Below are 20,025 nucleotides of genomic sequence, written 5' to 3'. Positions count from 1 at the left end.
TTTATTTTTCCAAATTTAGTGTCATTTTAGACAAAAAAAAAATTGTGTGATAAAATGACGCACGCGGCGTAGACTAGAACAAAATGGTTTGTACGCCGTGTGCGCTTATGTGACGCACACATTTTGGAGTGGGGAAGCGTACTAAACTTCGCACGGTAAGACAGGTTTATGCAAGTCTCAACTCAAGTCAGTACGTTTTGAGTTATGGTTACGTTTAGTTGTATTTCGTAGTTTTATTGTTTACGAGGTTATCATAATTTGATTGTATTTTTTTATGCTGTTAGTGTATTAGTTATATTAGTTGGTATATTGTTAGTGTATCAGGACAATAAAATGTCTTGGAAAAAATGTGAAAAGCAACAAAAACAGCTAGAAATATGGGCAGCAGATACTGAAGAAATTGAGCTGGATATGAGCATTGAGAGCGGCATGAGCGATGAAATTGACGATTCTGACGACTCGTTGGCGGATAAAAATTATTCCCCGGATATAACAGAAACGTCAGAAGATGAAGCTCGTCCGTCGACTTCTAAACAAAAAAGAAAAGGTAACGGCTAGAAATAATAATAATCATTATAAGTAGATTTTATTATAAATATTTTGTTTTAGGAAACAAAATTGACCAAACAAATTTAACGAAAATTCGTAAGAAGTACACCAGTGCTTTTGAATCTGAAGTCGAAAATATAGGTAAATTGGTATATTATCTTGATTATTGAATTGTATTACAAGTAACATTCTTTTAGGTTGCCAGAGCCCAGTAATATTTTACAATTCTGAAGAATCGAGTTCCTCTGATACTTCTACTCCACACTCACAACAGCTATCACAGATAGACGAGGAATTATTTCTAGACGAACACAACATAACATGGAGAAAGTGTTCTGGCAGAAATCTAAAAAATTTTGTCTTTGATAAAACTCATGGAATCCCCCCAGAAGTTATTGTGGATTTAACAACAAAAACTGAACTAGAGATGTTTAAATTATTTGTCAACGATGATCTCATCGACCTCATGGTTCATGAAACAAACCGCTACGCTGAGCAAGTTATTATACAAAAGATTGCAGATGAGTCACTAACTAAGCAGTCCCGTCTGAATGACTGGAGAGATACTAACGCTGTTGAAATGCACGTCTTTTTGGGTATACTTTTATGGATGGGTTTAGATAAACAACCTTCTTTATCACATTATTGGAGTCGATCTGAACTGTATAACAGTCCGGCATGTAAAGTAATGACCAGAAACAGATTTGAGGTAATACTTCGAATGTGACATTTTGCCAATAATGAAGTGTGTCCTCCAGAAGATCGTTTACATAAGATTCAAAGTCTTATTGACAAGCTTGTAACAAAGTATCAGCAATATTTTATTCCCTCCAAAACGGTATGCATTGATGAAACGATGATACCTTTCAAAGGAAGAATAAAGTTCCGTCAATACATCAAGGGTAAACGCCATAAGTTCGGAATCAAAATATTCAAACTATGTGTCAATGGTGGTTACACATATAATATGAAAATATATTGTGGAAAAGAAGTAACTAAGCAAGATGGACAATCAATTGCGTACAGAACAGTATTAGAGCTTATGGAAACTCTTCTTAACTCTGGAAGGACTTTATTCACTGATAATTGGTACACAAGTGTGAATTTAGCCAGGAAGTTATCAAATCAGGCTACATATCTCGTTGGTACTTTACGAAGCAACAGTAAATGTAACCCTAAAAACGTCATCAAAAAGACTCTCGCGAAAGGTCAAATTTTTGGAATGGAGAGTGATGATGGTATTACAGTATTCAAGTGGAAGGACAAACGAGATGTCCTGATACTTAGTACAGTACACACCGATGATATGGTAGAAGTATGTCAGCGACAGAAACCACTAGCGGTAGTAGATTATAATGCTGCTAAAACCTTTATAGACCTTTCGGACCAGAGAGCTTCCTACTCTTCGGCAGTCCGAAAGGCTCTAAAATGGTACAGAAAAGTAGCTGTTGAGAGTTTATTGGGGACAACGGTTGTCAATTCATTGTTTCTGTATAATAAGAGCCATCAAAATAAACTATCTGTAGTAAAATTTAGAGAAAGGTTATGCAGTCAGTTACTCCACTATTCTAATGATGGTAACGATCGTAATATTTCAGAGACATTACCGGCCATCGGACATAAGCTAGAAGTGGCGGAGAAAGAGGGCAAAGTCACTAGAAGTCGCTGTAAGAGCTGCTATACCAGATACTCTCGAGAGCAAGGCAGAAATTATGCGCTAAAAATGGCCAAGACTGTTCGATATATATGCCCTGCATGTCCCGAAAAACCACATATGTGCCAAGATTGTTTTTATATTATTCACAAAGTTGCTTGACTACATTTATTTCCTTTGTTTTTTCATTATTAACTATGCTTATTCCTTTTTGTGAAAAAAAATGTAAAATAAATTTCTTTTATTGAACAGATTTTTATTTTTACAAGCCATTTCTAGTGTAAGTTCTACTACGCCAGGTCAATTGAAAACATCATATAAATGCATGGAAACTGTGCGTGCCTTAGACACACAAAGCAAAAATTGATGATACTACGTGTGCGTCTTATCGACGCACACGGCAGTCAAAGGGTTAATTAATAAAATAAAAAAACAATAAAATACCGGAAGAACGGAAAACGAGCGAACTAATTCTACTATTCAAAACAGGAGATAAAAAACAGCCAGAAAACTACAGAGGTATAAACTTGTTAAATACTACGCTAAAACTTACAACTAAAATTTTACCAAGTGCTAATAAATCAGAGGATAAGTTTAGCAGATGAACAACAGGGTTTTCGTAGTGGAAGATCGTGTACAGATGCAATATTCGTTATAAAGCAAATTACTGAGAAATCACTTGAGTATAATAGACCAGCATTTCTGTGTCTGATTGACCGAAAGAAAGCGTTTGACAGAGTAAGACTCAAAGATGTAATCCATCTTCTGTATAATAGAGAAGCTCCCCTAAATATTATAAAAACTATCGAAAACATCTACCAAAACAACAAAATGGAATGGACCAATAGTCAGAAAGACGTGTATACGGTTGCCTTCCATCGATATATCTTTTTTGGTTTTCTGTTTTGCGAGATATACTTACTTTTATTATTCACTCGCATTATCCTTTTCCATTTGTTTTAAAAGTTTCTACGTTTGGCATTCCTTTCCCCAGGTAGCTGTAGCTTCCTCCGTGGTTAATGTTAGTTGTTGCCCTGGAAACCATCAGGGTCTTCTAACTCTAATGTCACAAATTGGTCGCATTGCTCCTGTAGTGATCCTTTCCCAAGTTGACATGCTCCTTTTCTAACTAGCTTGGTTGCACCGTACTGAAGACGACCAATATATATATATATATATATATATATATATATATATATATATATATATATATATATATATATATACTTATGTATACTATTGTTGAAAACAAAAAAATGTGAATAGAATTTGTCATCGTTTAATTATTTCTGCGATGTAGCATGTGACTAATAATGGTTGCAATGTCGCTTTCCTCTCTACCCGTCGAACAGCAATTTAACAAAGGATTGTTATTCTGCTGAATTAGTAATAATACCAATACAGAAATCCGATTATACCTTATTTGATCGTTAAATTTTCTTTGTCTGACTTAAAACATGAATCAAATATTTGTTTCTTAATAATCTCTTCTGGAAAATGTTACTCAAGTCGGTTTCACGATTCAATTTACTAGCCCTGGGATTGACGTCGAAAGCAATAAACCTGAAAGATTATGAATACGACGGCGCTCGAAATGTAAATTGTTTGTTATGTCTAACTTTCTCAAGATGGAATATATATTTTGATGTGCCTGTCACAGTGGTGGAGACTGTGAATATATTGTATGTCTTTGTTCAATATAATTGTCAATTAAGCAGTGCTTAAATACCGAAAAGCAGATCTAGAAAATTCATAATGATTTATGGGATAAAGTATTTTACCAATATATTACAGTTTATAGTACAACCAAAAAGACGTCTCTATACATGGATATCACCGAGAGATGGCCATGGTAGTGTAATGCGTAACCAAATACATTATATCACGATAAACAATAGATTTCGAAACTCATGTAAATGTACTAAGACATATCCAAGTGCCGACGCAGCCACCGATCACAATTTATTGGCATCTAGAATCAACCATTAAAAAAGCCTTCCATTACAAAGAAATACGATAGACAAAAACTAAAAGAAGAAGAATTTAAACATCACTTTGAACAGACAATGAACGAAAAAATTCGAGACAACATCACACAAGTATACAATATACCACCAGTCGAAGAAAGATGGGATAACATAAAGAATGTTATTATAAAATTATAAAAAAGCAAGCGTGGATGAAAGATGAAATAATCGAAATGATGGACGAAAGAAGACAGCTTAGCAATAGAAATAACTCAGAGTATAAACGAAAGCATAATCTGATTCGAAGAAAAATCAGGGAAGCTAAAGAGTTATGGATGCGAGCAAAATGTGAGGAATTAGAAGAATTGCAACGAAAACATGACGAATTTAACACACATAAGAAAATAAAAGAAGTTACAGTACACAAAAGAAATACACCCATAACATTAACGAATAATGAAGGTCAATGAAGGAATGGGAAAACTACATTAAAGCATTATTTAAGGATGATCGAGGATCACTACCTAACTTAAGTGCAAATACAGGACCATCAATCTTAAACGCTGAAGTGGAAAAAGCCATACGCCAAGCCAAAAACAACAAAGCCAGTGGACCAGATCAAATATACAGCGAATGGCTAAAATTACTCTCAAATGACAATATAAAAGAACTCACTGTACTTTTCAATCAAATATATGATACCAGTGAAATTCCATCGGACTGGCTAAAATCGATCTTTATTCCTCTACCTAAGAAACCAAACGTTAAGAAATGTAGCGAGTGTAGACTCATTAGTTTAATGAGCCATGCCGTTAAAATACTGTTGCATATTCTTCTAAACCGAATTAACAACAAGTGCGAAGAAATAATTAGTCAAGAGCAGTTCGGGTTTCGGAGACGCCTTGAAACTAGAGAAACACTATTTTCTATGCAAACACTCCTTCAACGATGTTGGGAGGTAAGAAAACCCGTATATATGTGCTTCATTGATTTTGAAAAGGCATTTGATCGCGTTCAGCATACCAGACTAATTACCGCCTTGCAGAGCATCCAACTAGATGAGAAAGACATCAAACTTATTGCCAAACTTTACTGGAACCAAACAGCCATTATCAATACCAACAACAGAGAATCAAAGCCAATCAGTATTGAACGAGGCGTAAGACAAGGCTGTATACTATCTCCCACCCTCTTTAACGTGTATTCTGAGAATCTATTTAGGGAAGCTTTAAAAAATCAAAAAGGAATTATCATAGGAGGAGAAATAATTAACAATATACGGTACGCCGACGATACTGTGATTCTAGCTGAAAACATCGACGATCTGCAGGAGCTAATCAATAGAGTTGACATGGAATGCACAAATTGGGGACTGTCGATAAATATCCATAAAACTAAATACATGGTGACCAGTAAAGTGGATATCGGCGCAACCCAACTGATATTAAACCAACAACCGCTGCAGAGAGTTCAGAGATTCAAATACCTTGGATGTTGGATTACCCAAAATCTAGATCCATCCTTCGAAATTCGATGTAGAATTGAACAGGCAAGAAACTCATTTCAAAAATTCAAGCTTCTATTATCCAATAACTCATTAAATTTGGAAATCCGTGAAAAGTTTACAAGATGTTAGGTGTGGTCTGTACTTTTGTATGGATGTGAAACTTGGACTTTAAACGCCGATATCATGAATAAAATCGAGGCGTTTGAGATGTGGTTGTATCGAAGGATACTAAAAATTCCATGGACTAGCAGAACTAGAAACGAAGAAGTTCTTCGAAGAATGGGACATCAACGAACTCTATTAAATATTATTAAGAGGCGTAAACTAGAATATCTTGGACATATAATCAGAGGACCAAGATATGAGTTCCTTTGTCTAATTCTCAACGGTAAAATCGAAGGAAAGAAATGGATAGGACGGAAGAAACTCTCTTGGTTGAGGAATTTGCGGCAGTGGACAGGTTTGACAGCGGACCAATTGCTACACGTAGCGCAAGACCGAGATAAGTATAAAAATATTATAAGCATGGTAGTCGCCGACGTTCCGTAGGGATATGGCACTCTAAGAAGAAGAAGTACAAGCAGTATTATAGTCTTGATTTAAATACAAGAAGTTTAGGAAAACCAATTGCAAAAAAATGAAAAGAATGTATAATAACGAGGTAACAGACAATCTTAAAATTAAAGATTATTATTTTCAAAATATTTTTAACAAATGTTTCAACTTTAGGTTTGGAACACCACGAACGGATGTATGTTTTACTTGTTTGTCATTTGATGAGCAAATCAAAGTTAAAACAAATAATGCGCATAAAAAGAAAGACCTATTTATCAACAAACGTCTTTATAAACTAAGAGCAAAGGCTTTTAATTCACTGCTACGAGAGATTAAAGATGATTTAATTACAATAGGCTTCAAAGCAATAAAAAAAAATCAAGTACTGCCAAAGGTCCCGGATCAAAACGCTTACTATAGGACAGGTGTATATTTATAACCTCTGCTTTGTACAACTATCGTCAAAAAATAAGCAAACCACAGAAAAAACTTTCATGTATACATGGACCGAAAATTAGTTTCATAAAGGATCCAGTGAGGTAAGTTCCGCTTTATTTCATCGACTTTCATCCCGATTGCAGATAGAAAATATGACAATGAAGTTGAGAAGTTGTATGATCAGATCCAAGACATCTTACAGAAACTTAATAAACACGAAATTTTATATATTATAGGCGACTTCAATGCAAAAATTGGGGAAGGTCGACGAGGTCAGACTGTAGGTCCTTATGGTCTAGGACAACCTAACGATCGAGGACAGAGGTTGTATGAATTTTGTAAAGAAAACTATATGATCATTGCAAACACCTGGTATAAATTATCCAAGCGACGACTATACACTTGGAAAGCCCCATTTGATGATGGCAATAAGTCCTCAAGAAATCAAATAGACTATATACTTGTAAATGAGCGTTTCCGAAATGCCGTCAAAAAAGTCACTACATTTCCTGGGGAAGATATTGGATCTGATCATCAACCACTTGTAGCAGACATTAAACTAAGGTTAAAACGAATTCAGCGACAAAAACCAAAAACCAATGTACTTAACCTTGAGGATATAAACATAAAACATAGAAAAAAGAATTTAACAATAGAATAAAAAACATCGGAGAACAACTAGAAGATCCAGAAGAACTATGGAGTGAATTTAAAAACCAAATTAATGAAATCTCCACAAACAATGATTATAGAAAAAACTTAATCAAGAAAAATAAATGGATGACAGGCGACATCTTGAAATTAATGGAACAACGTCGACTGATAAAATCTCTTCTTCTTTCTTCTTGATAAAATCTAATAAAACAGAACATAGACACCTGCAGAGAAGAATAAAAAAGGAGATCAAATTAGCCAAAGAAAAATGGATGAGAGAAAGGTGCGACGAAATGGAGGATGTAATGTCTAAACACGACTTATTTAATGTGCACAAAAAACTAAAAGAAATGAGTAACATATTTAAAAAACGAGTTCCCCCTGTACTCGTTGACAATCATAACAAAATTATTGTAAATACGAAGCACGAAATAAGAAAAGAATGGCAGCTGTATATATCAGAGTTGTTTGAAGATGACAGGAATGATGTACTGACCACAAATTATGAAATGCGAGGTAGAACATGCTATAAATAATGCTAAAATTAGAAAAGCTTGGTCCAAATAATACACAAACTGAGTCGCTGAAACTAATAGAGGATGATAACGATAACATAAAAGTAGTAGTAAGACTTTTAATTCAATATATAACACCGGAGTGATTCCCACAGTTTGGCTCAAATCCATCTTTGTCGCAATACCTAAAAAACACAATGTGAGAAAATGCTCAGAATATCGATTAATTAGCCTAATGAGCCACACTCTTATTAAAATTTTTCTAAGAATACTTCACAACAGAATTAGACGCAAATGCGAAGAAGACGTCGAAGATACCCAATTTGGTTTTAGAAATGCTATGGGAACCAAGTAGGCACTTTTTGCGCTTAACATCCTATTACAAAAATGCCGCGACCAAAGAAAAGATGTATTTGCATGTTTCGTGGACTTCGAAAAGGCATTCGATAAAGTACAGCATGCAAAATTAATGCAAATACTAAAAAATATCGCAATAGATGACAAGGATATCCGTGTTATTAAAAATTTGTACTGGAATCAAACTGCTATCGTAAAAATTGGAGTTAACTATACCGATGAAATCTCCATACAACGAGAAGTCAGACATTTTGTCGCTAACATTGTTCAATGTTTACTCGGACCAGTTATTTAAAAAGGCACTTGAGAGATAACCATATGGAATAAAAATCATTGGGGAACTACTTAATGTGATTAGATATGCAGACGATACAGTAATTCTGTCAGATAATATTGAAGATGTCCAAATTCTGCTTGATCGTATTAACGAGGAAGGAGAGGAAATGTGTATTAAAATAAACTCAAACAAAACCAAATTTTTAGTGTTTAGTCGTGACCCACCTCTCGACGCGAAGCTTCAATTAAACGGAGTCCAAGTTGAGGAAGTTCACAAAATGACATATTTGGGAACTGTGATAACAGACCAACTAGATCCAGACATAGAATAGCAATGACTAAAACTACTTATGAAAATGAAGTCATTTCTTTGCAATAATCATCTCAGTTTAGAACTAAGACAAAGAATGGTTAAATGCTATGTTTGGTCCGTACTTTTGTATAGTGCAGAAGTGTGTACGCTAAAAGTATCGAAAATGAACAAAATTGAAGCATTGGAAATGTGGGTTCATAGACGAATGCTGAAGATACCTTGGACAGCAAAGAAAACTAATGAAGAAGTACTAAGAAGCGTCAACAAAGATAGAAAATTGCTTAAGACTGTTAAACATCGAAAAATGTCTTATCTGGGACATATAGTAAGGGCAAGTCGATATAAAATATTACAAATGATCCTTAAAGGCAAAATAGAGGGCCGTAGAGGTGTAGAAAGAAAACAAATTTCCTGGTTAAAAAACATTTGGGAATGGAATCAAATGCAGGACAATTATTCCATATTGCAGAAGATCGAGAAGCCTTCGCAATGGTGATCGCCAATCGTCGGATAATTCTGATATAGCACGCGAAGAAGAAGACCCAGCCACAGATCATTCATTTCTTCCTAGCGATCGCGTTTTTGGCAGAATCGAACAAATGTTGAAAAAAATTGAAGTTATTACCAAACCAGAGCAATACAATGAGATATTCAGTCAATTTGGCAAAGTAATTCGTATGGGAAAAGATTTTGAAGTTGTTAATTCGAAAGAAGAAGCCTATAGGGTGTTAAAAGGCACTGCCTCTTGGAAAGTTTTCAATTATTAAACGTATTATTTTCACCAAGACTAAAAATGGATTAAACGTTTTGGTACGGAGAGAGCCGCACTATCAAAGCGATATTGGAAAACCAAAAAGTGTTTGTAAGGCTGGAAAAGATATCAGGATGATTAATCCTGATATTATTGAATTGGGGGCTATTAAAGTTAACCCCTTAAAACTTCGAGAAGTTAATAAACTCCCAACAAAACATTTTGGAGAAAAGTGGAAAAACTAGAAAATCTTCAGTTTTACCAAAATGCTTTAAACACGAATAATGATAGGCTAGGAAACATTATTGATTCTGAAGAAAATGAAGGAAATATTCAACATACAAAATTGCAGATTTGGTTTTTTAAAGTTTTGTGTTCCATAAATATTTATTTTAAGATGTTTTCAATAAAAATTTAGTTTCAAGGAAGATGTGTGTTTTTTTGCATTCATATATTGTTTTTTTTTGCAAAATCGGCAATCTCCAAGTGTTTGAAGTAAAGTCAGAAATCTCCAAACTTAAATTGTTAATTACTTAAAATTTAATGAAATAATTAGGTGAATTTTGTGAATTAATTAAAGCCAATGTACAAATAAATATAAATAACAAAAAAAAATGAAACTTTAATAAAACGCTAAAATTTTATTAAAAATTCTATTTCCTGAAAAATTTGTCAAAGTGGAGATTGCTGGTTTTGCTTCTATAACCCTATCTATCTTATAGACCCCTTATATCCAGTATGTTAAAAGCAAACATAAGTGATAAACATTTAATTGTCAGGCCTTGTTTATTTCCTAATTGGTATGCTGTGTATGACGGTACTTCTGACTAACGATTCAAAATAGCATAATATATCACGCCTCTAAACATTTTTGCAGCGTGACCCTGTACTTCTACGAAAGAATAAACAAATCATCGAACTCCATAAATCTCTATTGGAGCGTCGTCTCAAGGAAAGGAAGAAAGTAAAGTTCAACGAGAGAGTAATAAACCTGGTTACCTCTTATTCTCTGACACGTGCATGTTCGTGGCTAAAGCCATAAATGTTTCTGAAAAAGCACCGATAAGGGAAGTCGAGCTTGATCTTATCATTTGCACTAAATGGGCGTGTTTATGATACACTTTCGTTTCCGTTGTTGGCAGATACAGGTTCACTTGGAGTGTCTTAAAAATTAGATATTCAAGTTTCTTGATAGTATATCGGCAATAAGAATTAAAACAAAAACGTGAAGCGATGGGATATACCTAATTACTGTCCGAGAATAATTCTTATTAGACCAGGGCGGATCTGCAAAAAATCGATTAAATTTGGATGTGAGAGGTGGCATTCGGATTTTTGCAGAAATATTTAAGTGATAAGTTCAGTAATAATAATTGACTTATCCATCCTCTCAAATAGGTCGGAAACATTCATAAAAAAAAATTAAATTGTTTAAAAATTAATTGATGGATTCGACCGTTACTTGATGGAAATTCATTTTATGTAACAATAAAACACTGAAAACTTTGTTTTCAAAACTTCCACAAAATTTATTTTAAATTCTTATCACTACAGCTGTTTCGGCTAATTGCCTTTCTCAAGTGATCTGTTTCTGGCATGGGTTTACACTTTATAGTCTCTAATGAAATAGGTTGAGGAGGGGAGAACTGTTTGTCTCAAGCTGGTCAACCTATTTACCTGGATATAATTCTGAATGACCAGCTTGAGACAAACAGTTCTCCCCTCCTCAACCTATTTCATTAGAGACTATAAGTGTAAACCCATGCCAGAAACAGATCACTTGAGAAAGGCAATTAGCCGAAACAGCTGTAGTGATAAGAATTTAAAATAAATTTTGTGGAAGTTTTGAAAACAAAGTTTTCAGTGTTTTATTGTTACATATTTAAAAATTACTAAAATCATCGATTTTTTTCCAATTTCCTTGTTTATAACTTTAAAACAATTCATTTTGGAGCAAAGTTATACTGAAATAAAATAGCGACAATTGAATTTTCTATCAAATACAGCTGGTTAAAAATGTTTTAATTTATTGCCCTTCACCACGTCTAAATATCTCGGAAGAATACCGGCATATGTCAAAATGTCACAGTTTTCAGAAAAAACCATTTAAAAAATCGATGAATTTTAAAAATATCACAAAACTTTTTGGCTTTGGTGTGTACAAGCCTGTAAAAAGATATAGTCAATCCTTTAATCCTGTTTTAGGTCATAAAATGTTTGAGTTGCGACGTTATTTAATAAGAATTTGTTCGGTGTTAGTCTTAGCCCTAGAATTTCTAGGTGTTCTTCCAAATCATCAATCCATCTCCTTCGTGGTCGTCCTCTACTTCTTGTGCCCTCTGGTTTTGAAAATGTTAATCTTTCGTGTATTCGCGATCTGAAGTCCTAGCAATGTGTCCAGCCCATCTAAGTCTCTGCAGTCTCTACAGTTGTTAATTTGAATTCTCTGTTGGATATTTCGGGGGTTTTTAGAAACCAACATACATTTGGTTTTTTCCTGGGTTACCACAAGTCCAAATTTATTTGTCGCATCCGCAAGCATTCTAAAACACTGCACCATGTCTCTCATACTTCTGCCCACTATAACTATATCGTCAGCGAATGCGAGAATTTGCGTCGATCTATTAAAAATAGTTCCATACATTACTACTACTACTAAGGATTTCCACAGTTTTCACTGTCTTCCTTCACTCAACCGTTTTCTCCAATTTTCCCTGTCATTCCAGTCTCCATCTCGCAGGGTTCTTTTCTCCATAGCCTCGTCGATTTCATCTCTGAATGACCTTCGGGGTCTTCCTCTCTTTCTTCTTCCAATCGGGCTCCATTCTGTGATTTTGTTTATCCAGCGTCCTCTGTCCGCTCTTCTGACGTGGCCGTACCAGGATAGTCTCTTCTCCTCTATATAGTCGATTATGTCTGATTGCACTCCCATTCTTCGCTTAATCTCTGCGTTTTCAATTCTGTCTCTTTTTGTAAGTCTACAGCTTCTCCTCAGGAACTCCATTTCTACTGCTCTTATTCTACCTCTATTTCTCTTGTTTATTGTCCAGTTTTCGGACCCATATGTCAGGATACTTCTTGTCAGGGTATTATATATTCTCTTTTTTGTCTTTATCGTAATGTTCTTATCCCACAACACTGAGTTTAGTTGTCTTATACAGTTTCTTGTTTGTCTCAGTCTGTTTTTTATATCTTCTTCTGTTGTTCCCTGGTTCGATATTATGGTTCCTAAATACTTGAATTTATCTGTTCCATTTATTTGTCTTCCCTCGTCTATCTCTAGGTTTCTCATATTATTGTTTTCTGTTGTTAGGTATTCGGTTTTCTCTAAGTTTATTTCCATTCCGTTGTTTTTATATTCTTCTTCTAGTTTTCTGAGCATAAAGCTGAGATTTTCTTCATCTTGTGCGATGACTACTTGATCGTCGGCAAAACTTAAGGTGTATAGGTATTCGTCTCTTACTGGTATGCCCATTCCTTCGCACTTTCTCCTCCATGGTTTGAGTGTCTTTTCCAAGAATATTTTAAACAGAGTAGGGGACGTAGCACAGCCTTGTAGAAGTCCTTTTGTCGTCTTAAATGGATTGTAGGCTTTATTTCCACATTTAATAGCTACTTTGTTTTCTTTGTATAGTGCTTTAACTGCTTTTATTAGTGTTTGTCGGATTCCGAGATCATTCATTGCTTCCCATAATTTGACTCTAGGTATTGAGTCACATGCTTTCTTTAGATCAACAAAGGCCAGATGGACCGGTCTACCTTTTGCCATTTTCTTCTCTATCAGTTGTTCTAATGTGTACGTATGATCTAGACATGATTTTCCTACTGTGAACCCTGCTTGGTCTTCTCCATACATTCTAATATTTAATTGTCTGATTGCCTTTTCCAATGCAATATTAAAGAGGAGACACGCCAGCTCCTGTTAGTTGGGTCAACTTCACTAATTTAGGTGGGATCCCAAAGTCTATCATTGCATTATATAATGCAATTCTTTTCACACTGTCATAGGCTGCTTTGAAGTCGACGAAGAGATGGTGTGTATTTATGTTATATTATCGTGACTTTTCTAGAATTTTCCTATGTGCTTGAAAATTTGATGTGTAGTTGACTTTCCAGCAGACATTTTTATGGTCTGAAATAATTCCAACTGGATTTTTTTGAGAATGTCATAAGTCGAAATAATTGTAGATAGTTGGGTTAAAAAATTCAAAAAGTTCTAATAGTTTTCTACAATACTGACACAACTCAAAATAATAATACAACTCATTTTAAACATAACCTCAACTTCTTTACAAGACTGACACAACTCAAAATAATGCCTTATTCTTTATAGAAAGTATTGTACAACTTTTCGATTAAAAATAACGACACTTCTACCATCCGACAGTCATAGGCATAAACTAACTTTATGATGCCATCACATAAAAAAATATAGAATATTAGAAATATGTTCACTAAAATAATTTATTTTTCTTTTTTTTTTTTGAGATATGACAGTCTTCTTCCACGGTGGCGATAAGTTCTTTCGTTTTTATCTGCTCATGTTTCCTTGTGAATTACATTATCAATATTATTTAGTTTTGGACGTCCTTCTCTGTCCCTATTGGTATAGCGATTTGCTTTTTTTCGCAATATAACGTTATTAACAGCTCCACCGGCTAGATATTTTGATTTAATTTTTATAACTTAATTAAATTTGTCGTATCAGTGCATTTACAGTTACTTAACCCAAGACTTTTATTCAACATTATTTAAATTACAGTAGTTCTTGCTTTTATTAGCTTTATCGACTACCAAAAGGCTTTTGACAATGTAGGACATGATAATTATGTTAATACAGACGTTAAAGGAGATTAGTTTCGATGGAAACGTTATGAAGATGATCCAACACCTGAACTAGAATTAAAAGGTACAATTAAGGATTACCAATAGTCTATATACAGAACAAATACAAATGAGCAAGGACGTGAGACAGGGCTTCATGCTCTCCCCTTTGCTGTTTAACATATATGTAGAAAAGATTTTTCAATTTGTCCAGGAGAATTAAAAAGGTAAAGAACATAGGGAATACTGACTTCTAAGCTACAGGAAATATGCCAAGAAGAGGTTCTGATGTTATTTGTTCCTGTTTTAACCTTCACAAGCTTCTTCCATGACGAGTTTCTCAAAAAAAATTTTATTCAGAAGACAAAATTAAAATGTTTATTATAACAATGCGTTATCAATATAACGATAAAGCTTCGTATATCACACGAAAACAATGAAATTTAAATTCGTCTCGTACCCACTATTATAAATCCCATAATCTGCTTCTTCTTCGAACTGAGAGTATCTGCAGATACTGTTTTCTGTTTCTTGCATCAGGCGAGACACTACTTGTCTCTGGCGAATTAGGCAGTGATACCTTCGTACCAAACATTGTCCTTTGATTAAACTTCACACCAAGAATACTTGCCTCGTAAAGTCTGCAACTTTCTAAGTCTAATAAGTTTGAGGATTTCACCAGTCTCAGTACTTGTTTTGTCTGTGTGCACCCGAATCATGTCACTAATCATTTTACATTCACAGAGAACATGCACGGCGATTTTTTCCTTCATTTCGCGTTTTCTGCATCATGGTTCATTCACCTACCTATGTTGCAAAGGTATTTATTAGCTTATAGTGCCCAGTAACCATTTTTTTGACCGTATTCAGCCATTAGTTTGCTAAGATTCATTAGACTAGACTAGGACGTCCATTTATTTCTTTTTTCATATAAGTATGTCCCTGATATCCATCTGATCATCCATTTATATTTGATTCTTTTCCTACTATAGTATACTTTTGAATTTAATTTTGAACTGCAATAATTGTTGTAATATTTTCTGTATTTTGACTTTGATTAGTTTTATTTTTTCTTTCATGACTCGATAATATTTATCATTTCTTCGTATGTGATATCTAACTTATGACTAATAAATATATATTTGGCTTATACAACAGAACCCTAATCATTTTTAAATTAAATCTGCCAGTCACATATCTTTCATTGCTTGCACGTCAGAGCTTTTCGTCCATCATATAACTCGACAAAGTATTCTATTAAATGTGTTTTTTCTCAATAAATGACATATAAAGGTATGGGTTTTAAGAGTATCTTCATCCATCTTTTTGATTTTATTTTATTACATTATATCTTAAAACATTGTGTTTATCCACAGAATATGCGATTACGGAAAATTATCTCACTAAATAATGTAAATACAAAATTTGACGATTCACAGTAGCGTTACATAAAAGGAAGATGTTTTATTGAGGAAACATTATCTTTATGACTCTGTACACTTTCCATCTCATGAATACTGCATAACGTGCAATCAATTAAGCAATTAATTACCGGAAAATATTTTTAAATTATAATTTGTACTGTATATGGGACTTCATTATGCTGATCTGAAAGTGTATATGCAAATTTAGAATGCATAAAAAGTATTTCTTGATTTCTTAAGATGTAGCATTTCGATTAAACCGTTTATACATTTATTATTACTCGAATTTATACCAGTAGTAAAAACAATCAAGAATGTGTATAAAAATTTTCCGATCTTCGTTCATAACTCCACAATGCTTTATTATTCTTCATCATTTAGTTCTATTAGGATGTAGGAATACTGGATTGTGTAAACGTGTGTTTTGCCAAAATCTGCTATACAAAGTTCGATATACTAGTGCATTATCGTGATGCAGAAACCAGTCACAGTTTGTCCAAAATAGAACTGTTTTCTTCTCACTGAGTCACGGAAATAGTTTTTCGTCCTTGCAGAATCAAAAGCACTCGGCGGGCTAGTACGTTGTCAACGTTATGCATGCTTAAGCGGTTATTATAAAATTTTCTGCAAGGGCGTAAAGCTATCTGTTTATTGCTATTAACTGAATGAAAAAGAAAGTTTCTTTCATTTTTTTCAATAGTAAGTTGTCAAAATATGTATTTTGAATGGACTTATTAGTAATGTTTTTGTCTTTTTGATGGTTAAAGGACAATTTATCTTTATGTTGCTAATATTGAACTAGTAATAATTATTTATTATTCGTTTTAAAACTACTTAAGTATTTATTTTTATCTGTATAACCGCTTTAACCTATATACGTGATTATTGTTGTTGAAAACAAAAATGTCGTCCACTGATTCTGCTGATAAATTAGTTGAAAATACCAGGTTAGTGGTTGCAGATATTGTAAAAAAAATGGCGAGTGAAGTTGGAGTTTGTGATCGAAGTTTATTTACGGTGATTAAGGAACTTTTTTATGAGAAGAAAAATACCCACAATAGATATGGTTTTAAAGGAGGTGAACGATGATCCTGATTTGTCGAATTTGACGAAAATATCATTTTATAGAATAATAAAAAAAATTAATTTTCAATATCAAAGCAGGAGAAGAGAATCCTTTTTATCATACTATATAATATATTCAACAGATAAGGGAAGTGCAAAATTTATTATCTGGATGAGACATGGTTGAACGCTATTGAAAACAATCAGGTTCTTTGTTCCCATTTTTGCAAAGTTAAAATATAAATTTAGTATTTTACAAGATAGTACTACGAAAAAATATAATCAGTGATGGATTCGACAGTTACTTGATGGAAATTCATTTTCACTTGAGAAAGGCACTCTGCCGAAACAGCTGTAGTGATAAGATTTTATAATAAATTTTGTGGAAGATTTGAAAACAAAGTTTTCTTTATTGTTACGAAAATATAATCGTATATACGGTCCTGTTAGAGGCTTACACGTGCTAATGTTTACTTCCACTGCATCGCTTATTGAAATTTAGTTTATAGTTGTAAATTAAAATATTCACGAATGTTAAAGAAATAAGTCTTCCACTCACATTGTGTTAGAGGTTGTATTAAAGTTGGTAAAAGAGAATGGTCTACCGGTTTCGCCGTTTACATAGATCACAATTGTACTAATATCCTTAGTTTCTTAAGGGCTTGAAGATGCTGTAAAAGTTTGTTAACAGAGAAACCCGGAGCCCATTCCCTTTTACCAACTTTATTAAAAACTATAACGGATTGTAAGTAGAAGACTTATTTTCCTAACATTCAGCAAATATTTTGTAATATCGCAATATCGGCATGGTTGAGAATATATATCGGGTGAACCGGAATTACAATGGCGTTCAATGTTTTAATTAACGCTATAAGTTAACGTATTATATAATGACAGATGTAAGAAGAGAATATGTCTCATACAAGGACGCATATCTCCCTATTATCTACTTACCTGCATCTCTAGACTGGTAACATCCAGCAGGGTCCTGTATACTAAAGGGTAGGGGTTGTGGCGCGTCCTCTTCTATGCAGTGCATAAAGAGACCTTGTCTCCATCCAGCCGCCATCAGCCAATCAGTCGACGCCAGGCCCATAATCATCAAAATGATTACGATGAGCCCGCATATGAACGCTATCACCTAAAACAATAAACATAGTTTTAAAGTCAGAACATTTTAAAAGTTTTTGTTATTTATATGTATTTCCAATTCAATTTCAACTACTCGGAGGAAAATTGTATAAAAGTGTACCTATATATTCATTGGATATTTTAGAAATACATAGGATTATGCAGCATTGCATAATCTTCCAAATAATAGAAGCTATCAAATTTAAAGTGATAAAAATATAAGCAAATGAGGTTTTTATGTTTGAACAATGGTACTTTATCTTCTTCTTCTTCTTCCTTTGTATAATTATTGCTTTCCAAACTTTTTTTGCTATGCACATGGCTAACAAAACCCGAGGCACCACCATAACTTGTGTTCTTAATTATAGAAGTTTGGCATCGCATTATGTCCATAGGATCCTTGGCTTCTCGGAAACGATCCAAATTGCTTGCTTGCTCTGTCTTCTCCAAACTCGGCTTCCCGAAACTGGCGTAAGTCGCATACACGCTGTTCCTTTTACGAGCCAAATGTCTCGCTTTCTATTGAAGCCACTTTGATTCGAAACGGTTCTCTATGCTTAACCCCTATTTAGGGCTAATCTTGCAAGAGCAACGAAACACCCACTCTTTGACAAAAATGACTTGTAATTGTCCCGCTAATCTAAATTGCCCGTCATTATTATAGACCTGTGGTTTATTGTGTTTGCCTGTTGTTGTTGTTGTTGCAGGGCTTACCTGCATCCCTAAGTATTGTATCGTCGTTAATTGCTGTAGTTGGCTACCCATAGTGTGCAGTTTCTGGCGCTTATTTGCTACACCTGACTCTATCAGCAATTTTGTATGGTGTTGATGCAGTATCTGTAATCTGCAGTACCTAACTTTATCTCTACCTACCGCTGAACACACGACGTTTTGTATTGATATAATACCCATTCCATATACCTGATCACGGCCACTTACTTTTTGTATTGTAAGTACCTATACACATTTAATCTCGGTCAACTTTGGGCTCTAAAGTTTTTTAGTGCAAAACACCACCTTTTTTCACCGTTTGAATACCTTTTTCAAGAATCCACCATTCAGCCAGTTTACCTCCCTTTAAATGATATTTCCAGACTTTATGGATACTCTCGTAGGCACACTCATCCACCGCCGAACTTGGTAGGCTACACCTTCTTATAAATATATAGGCTGCTAAGGACTGTTTCTTATTAAATATTATACTGCTGCATTGTTTGAATTATCAGATCATCGCGTCCTTGGTCTTCTAACACTTCTTCGACCTTTTGGTCATTCGTCTAGTACTAGTCTTACTACCCGTTCTACTGCCATTCTGCTAACGTGTTCGTTCGACTCCAGTTTCCGTTTTGTTGCCCATGAATATATGTCTTCTACATTACATACTCTGCTTATGTACTCGCTTTTCGCTCTATTCATCGAGCTGTTCCCTGATATTCTTCGTGGTATTCTTAGCTTTGTATTCTTCTATCAGTCGTTTTGTTCTGGATGTGTCAGGCTTCGTATATGCCATTATAGGTCTAATTGCTGCTTTCTAGATCGTTGCTTTTGTGTTTTGTCTTGGTACTTGTTCTTCCTGCTATATCATTCAGACATCCTGCCGCTTTATTTGCTCTCAAGATTTGTTGTCGTACTTCTTCTTCAATATCTCCATAACTATTTATATCTGTTCCAAGGTATTTTACCTGCATTTCCCGACTTAATATTTTCCCGTCAATTTCGATTTTACATCTTGGTGAGTATTTCGATACCCGGTCGTACATTTGGTTTTTTTCTGCTGAGATTATCGTATTGTATTTTTTTTGTGCAGTATTGGAAAAGTGCGTTAACCTTTGGAGATAGTCTTCGGTCTCAGTGCGCGTTGTTTACATAGCGTATTATTCGAACATGTATTCTGTAACCATGACGTACTGCTTGTATGATATATTTAATTTGAATTGGTTCATCGTGATTTCTGGATGTATTATTCTTTCGGACATATAACGGACATTATTTATATTGTCTTTAAATTTTTTTATGGATAAGTATACGCCTGTTCGGGCTTGTTC

At 34.3% G+C, this 20,025-nt stretch overlaps 1 protein-coding gene across 3 annotated transcripts in view; it reads right to left on the bottom strand.

The window, feature by feature from the left end:
• The window catches only part of LOC140444956 (transmembrane protein 47), a 635,087-nt gene that overhangs the window by 41,535 nt on the left and 573,527 nt on the right, over nt 1-20,025 (bottom strand). For all 3 annotated transcript variants that reach the window (XM_072536682.1, XM_072536685.1, XM_072536683.1), the window contains one exon: nt 17,804-17,990. In XM_072536682.1, the coding sequence (XP_072392783.1) occupies nt 17,804-17,990 (187 nt within the window). The remainder of the gene's footprint in view (nt 1-17,803; nt 17,991-20,025) is intronic.

This window comes from Diabrotica undecimpunctata, chromosome 7, assembly GCF_040954645.1.
Source record: "Diabrotica undecimpunctata isolate CICGRU chromosome 7, icDiaUnde3, whole genome shotgun sequence".
NCBI lineage: Eukaryota > Metazoa > Arthropoda > Insecta > Coleoptera > Chrysomelidae > Diabrotica > Diabrotica undecimpunctata.
The sequence above is the reverse complement of the archived record's forward strand: the minus strand, read 5'-3'. Positions and strand labels throughout refer to the sequence as shown.